Genomic DNA, 9,922 nt, shown 5'->3' on the forward strand with positions numbered 1-9,922 from the left:
ATCCAGGGGCCAATCCACAGTTGAAGGAGAGGAGTCCAACGAGAGAGAAGAGCCACAGTCACAGGTAAAAATTATAATGAATTGTTGATCCTTACTTTCTCTGAAAAGTGACTTTACAGACTTTGTGACTCTTTAGCTCTGCATTCAAGTACGTTGAAATGAAACAATAACTATGAGGTTAAATTGCTTACTCTCAGGTTAAATTTGAGGGTGTTAACATCAAATCAAATGTATTTGTATAGCCCAATATCACAAATTATACATTTGTCTCAGTGTGCTTTACAGACTGTACAGGTTACGACACCCTCTGTCCTTAGACCCTCGTATCGCACAAGGAAACACTTCCTAAAAGAAACCCCATAATTAAAGGGGGAAAAATGGAAGAAACCTCAGAGAGCAACTGAGGAGGGATCCCTCTCCCAGGACGGACAGACGTGCAATAGATGTCGTGTGTACAGGATAAACAACATAGTACAAATACAACATTTGACAGAAATTATGTTGTGTTGGAAAAAAAAAGAGAGTATGGATGAATCCAGGAAAATGTCAAAAAGGCTTCCCGGTGTCCAGCAGGACCAGGGCAGCAGGCACAGCCACGATTCCTGATCCTAGTTCACCCCTCTCCTTTCCTCCACTCTGTCTCTGTAGGTGTGTGTCGCCGCCCTTCGCGAAGTACAGCGGAGGAGGGAATGTTAATGGCAAAGCAAAAAAAAAAGAAATTTGTAATAAAAAAAAAATCGTTTTGTCTACAAACAATTTTGCGACCCACCTGCAGTACCTCCGTGGACCCCCTGTTGAAGACTCCTACTTTAACGTGACTGCCGAAATCTGGCCCGCTCCATCTTCACCCACTGTGCGATGAGGTCTGCTTCTGTCTTTCTGGCACTGATCACTGACACTGGATCTGCATCATTATGTCCTCTGCATAAAACAGATAAATGGCAGATTAGATTTTGCTTAGAGTTAAAAAGAAGTAAAAAGTCAGGAATGCCTCTCCAGGGACCAACCGCTTGCTGTACCTGAGATCCAGATGATGGGCTCCTCCGGAAATGTTGACCGCTATCAATGAAGAGCTCAAGGACTTGCGCACCTAAACAGCAGAGAGCTGATTGACTCAGACTGAAAGCAGTGCTTCACAGGTCACTGAAGTGTGCTCACTTGATTTGATCTCTTACCCCTCCGTTTGCCCATGGGTCCAGATCTCCATTGGAGAAAATAATGTTGCTTGCTGTGGAGAGGGCTGAACAGAAGGAGTTTATTAGAAACAGATATCATAGACAAGACATGTCTATGACTTTCCACAACTAAGCCCAAGTGCCTCCATGACCAAACACTGTATATCTTTGGTTTATTTTACTAATGTTTCCACAGCACTTAAGATCCACTCCAGACATGTTACTCTTGCTTGGAATAATATAAGAGATATGTTTTTTTCCAAAAGAAAGTTCAATTACCTTGTTAAAAAAAATCTTTAAATTAGGTCTTCATCCCCCTCATTGAAAAATCCAGAATCTATGAATAACATTATTCATGTTAATATAACAGTTAACTGACACAAAATGTCTCCTACTTTAGTGATTTAAAGGTGAGTAGAATTCACTACGGTCTACTGAGCAACATCAGCCCAGTTGTTGATGGTAATTCTACTCATTTTCAAACAACTAAACTCTACAGTCATGTACAGCTGCATTAACCAAGCCTGCCTGGCCCACTGAGCTCTGATAAAGTGCCACATGCACAGTCTTAACAGGCACTTTGGCAGTTACCACAAATACTTTTCATTTCTAGATACCCTGATATTTCATGCAGTCTGGACAGTAATCAGGACTCACCGTCTCCCCAGAACTGGGTTTTGAGCCAGTGGGGTCGTGGAACCACAGCCCAGCGTTTGCCGCAGTACAGCTGTCTGTCCGTCTCAGTGAAGGCCATGGGAGGAAACATGTCCGTCACATTGTTGCTGTCATAGCACAGATTAATCTCTGTGCACGCCTGCAACCAGAACACAGGCAGAGGAAGTGTGAGTCTGATCAACAGTTTAAACACGAAGCACCACAGATGAATGGGCGAAAATGGAAATATAAATAATCTGTATTGTAACAGTTTTTAAACACACTGACAATTCCTACACATATCACAACTAGAGTGCATTGTCATTTTAATTCTAATGAATAGTTTTGTATTTGTCAGTTTTCAGTTATCAGTCCACTATCTGTCCCGTGTACTGAAGTCTAATGATGATTGTCTGATTTTCATTCATTTCCGTCATTCTTTTTTTCAAAAATTACATTACAGTTCATTTAGCTGATGCTTTCGTCCAAAGCGAGCTACAATAAGTGCAAACAATCATGAACAAACAACAAAAAATGAAACAACTCCCAACAGCAAGAATGAAAAAAAGGATATTGTGAGCATATTTGGTACTTCCATCTCTTAACGAAAGAGTTGACTGATACCAACCTAACATGATCCTATACTAACATTTTGATCAGATCACATTACATACAAATACTATTTTCTATGCTGCGTGTTGGTGACTGCTGGAGTACCTGATAGTCCCAGGCCAGACTGTCCAAACCCAATCCACAGCCGGTGGGATCAGCACACTCCAGATACAGACTGTACAGGTCGAAGCAGGTCAGCACCCCGGTAGAGTTGTACACAATCCCTGCAGGATTGTGGACCATCAACAACTGACAGGTCATACACACTTAAATTGAAGTTATTGAAATGTCCTGATATGGAAGTTGTGATGGAGATCAGATAGAAAATGTACAATATCAAATTTGAAGCAAAAATAAAAGCATTTTTTCCCCCCATTCACTTCCATTCTGAGCTTCTTCTTTTTTTAAGAGATTCTTGATTCTTTCCCAGAAAATACTCTGGTCTCAAGGAAGCTAACAGACTGACACACACCAACTCTTACATTCCAACACTTCAGTCACCGGTCCAGCAGGAAGAAACCAGAGCTCACCAGCTTCACACAGAAAAAGCAGGATGTACACATGTCTGGCTGTGAGGGTGCAAACTCCAATGCAGGACATATTCTTTTGTAACAATTGCAAGTGATTCAGAGAACTCAAAGAACCATAAGTATATTGTTAAATAAGTAATATGAAGCTGCCCTCTAGTGTCTGCTGACATAAAATACATCTGATCAACAAGAGAGCTGCGTGAGAGCAATGTTTCAGGCCATGCACACAACATACAGCACCTGCAGTGTTCCTGAGGTTGGCGAGCAGGTCAGATCCGCTCAGCATGGTTTCACAGCCCACCTGAGAAAAGTGAAGTCAGCATCAGTCCCTTTCTGGAAAAAATCCCACCTGACTCATCTTGTTATATCTGCTCATTTATACTCATGTCTATATCTATGTATTTCATATTTGTTTTACCGTTTCCTTTGTGTACCTTGTAGACTCGATTTCAATTCACACACACACACACACACACACACACACACACACACACACACACACACACACACACACACACACACACACACACACACACACACACACACACACACACACACACACACACACACACACACACACACACACACACACCTCCCCCCCCCCCTCTCTGGACAAGCTTTGTAATGGTGACACTGTTTCTGTTTTCACATGCACCACATCTGGGTGATTTACTTGTATTAAGAGATATGTCTGCACATGTGCAGCTGTTGAGTACTGATGTGCAGTTACCCTGACAGGATTGGCTGGCATGTTGCCCATGAAGTGAGTGCTGTAGGGGTAATCCAGCATGGCCATCAGAGTGAAGGCATTCCTCAGCAGGCCATTGAGCTGGTGGATGTCCTGAGCAGACGATGGAGGCTGACACAAGGAGAGTTCAGACTGGATGCGACTGTAATCTGGTAACATCAATGGTAGTGGGTTTTCATTCCTTATCGGAGTTACAGCATGATACCCTTTCATTATTTCCTTACAGACCTAAATAGAGCAACCCCCCCCCCACAGTTCGAAGTTCTTGACATTATACAAAAAACAGAAATATATATATTGTTTAGCTAGAGTTGAACAAAATCCAAGTCATTGCTGCGTTAGTGATACAATATTTATTTTTATTCAATCTTGTTATTTGCGTAGATAAAATTGAGGCCATCTTCCCTTGAGAGAGAACATTGTCACACAGACTTACCTTGGAATTCAGATAATTCTTTCAGCTGATGGAAAGCTCCTCTCACAGCATCTCTGCATTCAGGAGCAACGTTCTCAAAATCCTTTGAAAAGAGTAACATGGTCATTGTCCAACCTGTACACGGGTGGAAATTCACACATTATTTCCTCTTGTGCTTCTAAAACAGCTCTAACAGTTTTAGGGCAACCATCAATTTTGGAACCTTTTTTAGGTTAGGGTTATGTAGATTAATCACACCTGTCTGAATCACAAAGTGGGTTACAACAAAAGGCAGAGCATCCATGCACGTACAGCTGTAACATCTCTGAAAAACTGTCTTGAGTCTCCCATCCCAGCAGTGGACAGGACGGGGGCGCTGGCAGCCAGAGCTCCAGCCACAATGTTTGGATACTTGAGTCTCATGTAGGCCGACAGCATTCCACCATAACTGCAGGGAGACATGAGACAGCGGGTCAGGAAACACGAGCAACAAATAAGAATATAAATGTATATCTTGTATTTTTAGAATAAACATTGCGTCATGTCTGGTTTAAGATTAACTGACCATAACTATACAAATATCAGATATCTGAAAAGGGATTTTTTTTATGGAGCCACAATCATACTTCATAAGAGCAAAAGCACGAGTAGAAAAAGGTTCATATGACCCTCTGAAAGCCTGCACTGCAGCTCTTGTACATCTGGCATCTGATTTCCAACCACAATTCAACCGGATATATTGGAGGGATTATAGTATGTTGACATTTTCAGAATAGCCGCAATTCAGGTCAAGATTGACTTCAAGGATTTTTTTGCAAAATTGTGTAAGAACTCATCCAGCCCGTTACACTGTGTTGGGTGTGACAATTAAAATTGGCGTTTATTTCTAGTTTTTTACCATTTTATTATCTAAATGATAAATTGATTAAAGTATCAGTTGTTTCATCAATAATCAAAGGATGACCTGCACAAAAGGCAGGGCGGTCTCCAGTAAGCATGTCAAATAAGCTCCATCACACTTCGGGGTGCATTCAAAATGTACACCAGCTGGCAGTTTAATTTAGGTCAAATGTTTTCCCTTTTTTTGGAGGGCAATCAAGACAAACATTAATTCAGACATTAAATATATATATATATACAATTATTTAATTTTTTATCTCTTGAGATATTTTAGTAAAAGCAAAACAAAAGTCACGTCTAAGCTTCAAGTAAACAACCAGTGTCAGACTGATCACTTATATAAAGAATAAAACCTTGGGAGGAGCTCAGTAAGTCAAACAAGTGGATCACAGTAAGTACAGTGTTGGTGAGTTGGGTCCTACCTGCCACCAAATACGATGACTGGACAGTGTGTGGCTGCCAGCTGCTGTTTCAGCTCAGTGATCATGACAGCGTAGTCAGCGAGGACTTGCTCCACTGTCAGCAGGCCGATCTGAGGGATGTTGAAGGAGTCTTTGTCAAACGGCAGGGATCTACCATAGTACCTCTAGAACAGGGAGAGGACAAAGATGATCAAGCTTGATCAGACACTCAAAACAAAGTAAGGCAGTTGTAAAGCTGCAGTTGAGCCCAGCATGTGCTGAGGAAAGGAACCAAATTATTTCAGTCATCAGTATTATTCACCTCAGCCTGTTAGGGCTCTCAGACTACTTTTGGGCTTCTGGCTACATACAGTGCCCTCCAGAATTATTGGCACCCCTTTAGTAAAAATGAGCAAAACAGGCTGTGAAATGTATTTTATTTTTTATCGTCTTGGCCTTTCACTCAAAAATATTCACAAAAACCATACCATTTCACTGAAGTAAAATTATTGAAAGAAAAAATAAATGTTGACTTTGAATAAATACTTTTCTCCAAAACATCTGTGCCACAATTATTGGCACCCCTAGAAAATCCTGTGATAAAAATCTAACTGAAGTATATTTCCAGTCATATGTTACATCTTTAGGTTCACCTGTTTGATTAGGAACTCTTAAGTGGTCAACCATGACTTCCTGTTTCACTGGGGTATTAATATGAGGTGACACCGGCCAACATTCTCTTTGTCATTCTTCACTATGGGAAAGACCCGAGAACACAGTGATGATCTGCGACGAAAAGTTTGTAATAGCAATTTAAATGTCTACTGTTTAAATAATGTTCTAATAATGTTACAAGTGATGATCTGCATATTTCTCTTTTCATGCATTTGCACAACTTTACAAGTTCCCTTATCAAGCCAGGGTCAACTGCCTTTTCTTGTTATAATGGGGGAGGCATTGTAAGACAGGACACAGATGGTCCTCTCATTAGATTTACATACTGATTAACTCTGAGAAAGAATCTTGGGTGTGCCATTTGTTTTAGTGTTTACATAACTGTTATCAAGGAGACGGTCAGGATACTATGTTGCTCCAAGAAACAAATGTCTATATACCCAAAGATAAAAGGATTGAGTTTCCCAGGACTGGGTTCATCAGATTGGAGGGAATGACCTTACAAACATCAAAAGGAACTAATCTAACAGAGATCATCTTTGGTTTATTGCTTGTTTACAGTAAATAACAGATGTGCTGATCAATCACCTATTGACTGATGTTTTATTGTTCTATAGGTCATCAGCAGTTTCTGCTGTGTTTATCACTCAGTCACTAGAGTCAAGGGACCAAGTGTGTATAACATGTCTGTGTGTCCTCTTTCAATCTGTGCCCTCCTACAGACTACACTGTGCTCTGTAGAACTGGTGCCTTTGAGATCTCAAATAAATGCACAAAGACAACTCTGTCTCTATCACCATTTATGTGACTTTATATACATCTCTCCAGAGTAAAGCAGGAAAACTTCCACAACAAGTTGTTGAGCTGCACAAAATTAGGAAATGGATATAAGAAAATCTTGAAAGAGTTGAAAATGCCCATTTCCACTATCAGGACAATAATTAAGAAGTTTAAAGCAACAGAAGATGTTAAAAATTAACCACGGAAGAGGACGTGTGAATTGCTGAGGTTAGTTGAGTCTTGGGGTCAGAAAGTCTCAAACGACCATCAGACGCCGCCTACATCACCACAAGTTGTTTGGGAGGGTTGCCAGAAAAAAGCCATTGCTGTCAATTAACAACAAAGTAAAGCACCTACAGTTTACCAAACGTTACTGGGACTTTGATTGGGACAGGGTTATATGGTCAGATGAGACCAAAATAGAGCTTTTTGGCAACAAACGTCAAAGGTGGGTTTGGTGTAGACAGAAAGATAGCCTTACAGAAAAGCTCCTCATACCCACTGTGAAGTATGGTGGTGGATCTTTGATGTTGTGGGGCTGTTTTTCTTCCAAAGGCCCTGGACATCTTGTTAGGATACATGGTATCATGGACTCTATCAAATACCAGCAGATATTAAACAGCCTCTGCCCGGAAGCTTAAAATGGGCCGTGGTTGGACCTTCAAGCAGGACAATGATCCAAAGCACACCTCAAAATCTACACAACAATGGTTTACTGACCACAGAATAAAGGTTTTGCCATGGTCATCACAGTCCCCGGACCTAAATCCCATATAAAATGTGTGGGATGAACTGAAGAGGAGAGTCCACAAGCCGTGAAGCATCAACCTCGGAATCTGAAGGATCTGGAGAGATTGTTTGTGGAAGAATGGTCTCAGATCCTGTGCCATGTGTTCACCAACCTCATCAGGCATCACAGGAGAAGACTCAGAGCTGTAATCCTGGCAAAAGGAGGCTGCACAAAATATTAAATGAAGAGGTGCCAATAAATGTGGCACACATGTTTTGGAGAAAAATATTTATTTAAAGTCAAAATAAGAATTTCTTTCAATAATTTTAACTCAGTGAAAAGGTCAGATTTGTGTGAATATTTTTGAATGAAAGGCCAAGACGATAAACAGTAAAATACATTTTACAGCCTGTTTTGCTAATTTTTACTAAAAACTATTGTTTTGTTATTCTTCTCTCCCCTTTTCTCTTTTTCACATACATGCTCAAGTATCCTTTGAATGCTTGATACACATACACATATAGTAATAAAAGGTTTTTTTTTAACACAATTTTAAACTTATAACAAAGGGAACAGAGATTCCATAAAAATCCAAACAATTATCTGTTCTTTTCAGTTATATCAGCTGAGTAGTTTTTTGCAAGTGGCTGGTAGGGAGTACCAAGCTGATTTGGAAAAGAAAATACTTGTGATTGGAGGTTGGAGGGTCGTGGGGGGTGAACTTCAGCTGATAGTACAAGTCAGACTTTAACCATCCATTGCCCAATATCCTTGTCCCATGATCTGTACATTTGACTCTGCCATAACTGTATGTATAGTCAAACATGATAATACGTTTGTATTGGACTGTGCTCTTTGTAGCAGTGTTTTCTTACATGTTCAGCAAATATGACCAAGGCTCTGTGCTGAGCAGCCAACTCTGTGATGAAGCCAGAGTTGGACGCAAACTCCCAAATGTCTCCCTCATTGCCAGTGTAGAAGAAAATAGGACCATAGCCTTTCTCCCAGTTCTTATCTAAAATGAGAGAAAAAGCAGAACACAATGAGTCATTTGCTCATATACAGTACATACTCGTTATATTTCAAATGGAAATGTGGTTTGACCTGTGATCAGGTAACGCTGATTGAATGTCCCGTTCCCCATGCTGTTGAAGTTGAAGTGGTCCAGAGTCTGACTGAAATACTTTTCTGTGAACTGGGGTTCAGTCTTGAATCCATGATGTTTTCTAGACTAAAAATGAAAGTACAGCGCATATTGTACTGAATTGTTCTGTCATAAAATCATGTACTTAAGAAACCAAATCTCCTTCGATTCGGCTCAACGTTATGCTAGCTGACATATCATTTACATTACCAAACATAGGCTTACATGTGGATGTACGACACATTGTAACAAGTGTTATTTGAATAAACTAAAAGTATTGCTTCGTTTGTCACTTATATGCAGAATATTTGAGTCAGGCCGAGAATCTTTTTTCTGAAAGATCTTTCAGAAAAACAACAATCAAATAAAAACTGAGAAATGTTTTACCTGAAAATAAGTATATGGCAGGCCGTGCAGCACCTCAACACAAAGCAGCGTTACTATTACCGTGAAAAGAGCTACTAGTTTACTCATATTCCAAGGATAACGTTGCAAAAACTACTGCTCAGATCGACTACCACTGCGCCTGCGCGTATCACATGTATCACATGACATTATGTTATGACCTACGCTGCGTTTAAGTGCGTCTCGTAAAATCGACACTTTTTTGAGTATTCTAAGCAGTTGAAATAATACAACAGAAAATTGAAAATGAGGAAAGCAAAACTAAAGAAATACAAAAATACTAGAATATAATTTACTGAGAACTAACACGCTACAATGTGCGTTTTACAAACTATGTTTTACAATATAAAATAGTTGTGGTTTAGACCCTATTTTGAATTGTGCAATGTTTTTTGATGCCTGTTGCTTAAAGTAAGAAACATGTGACCCTTCTGAAGAACACAAATAAATCAAATCAAATCAAATGTATTTATACAGCCCAATAACACAAATGACACATTTGTCTCAGTGTGCTTTACAGACTGTACAAGTTACGAAACCCTCTGTCCTTAGACCCTTACATCACACAAGGAAAAACTCCCTAAAAGAAACCCCACAATTAAAGGGGGAAAATGTTAGAAACCTCAGGGAGAGACTGAGGAGGGATCCCTCTCCCAGGACAGTCAAACTGTAATAGATGTCGTGTGTACAAGATGAACAACATAATATAAATACAACATCTATGTGACAAAAACGATGATGTGATCGTATTTA

The 9,922-nt window shown here is 40.0% G+C and overlaps 1 protein-coding gene across 3 annotated transcripts; it reads right to left on the reverse strand.

The window, feature by feature from the left end:
- Nucleotides 1-602: 602 nt before the first annotated feature.
- On the reverse strand, nt 603-9,287 carry dpp7 (dipeptidyl-peptidase 7). 3 transcript variants are annotated; one of them, XM_029440858.1, is made up of 14 exons: nt 9,152-9,287; nt 8,725-8,851; nt 8,496-8,635; nt 5,457-5,566; nt 4,447-4,582; nt 4,156-4,237; nt 3,702-3,868; nt 3,212-3,272; nt 2,547-2,665; nt 1,833-1,989; nt 1,176-1,240; nt 1,020-1,090; nt 770-921; nt 603-663 (listed from the first exon to the last, which is right to left on the reverse strand). In XM_029440858.1, exons 1-13 carry the CDS (start codon nt 9,236-9,238, stop codon nt 810-812), a joined length of 1,434 nt encoding a protein of 477 aa, XP_029296718.1. In that variant the 5' UTR covers nt 9,239-9,287; the 3' UTR covers nt 603-663; nt 770-809. The 3 variants fall into 3 exon arrangements, 2 of the variants coding, with proteins under 2 accessions (XP_029296718.1, XP_029296717.1); XM_029440857.1 differs by having other exon boundaries at nt 5,457-5,620; XR_003832870.1 differs by lacking the exons at nt 603-663; nt 770-921 and adding an exon at nt 1,455-1,512 and having other exon boundaries at nt 1,033-1,090; nt 5,457-5,620.
- Between the last annotated feature and the right edge of the window lie 635 nt (nt 9,288-9,922).

The sequence above is a fragment of the Cottoperca gobio genome, chromosome 9, assembly GCF_900634415.1.
Source record: "Cottoperca gobio chromosome 9, fCotGob3.1, whole genome shotgun sequence".
Lineage (NCBI taxonomy): Eukaryota > Metazoa > Chordata > Actinopteri > Perciformes > Bovichtidae > Cottoperca > Cottoperca gobio.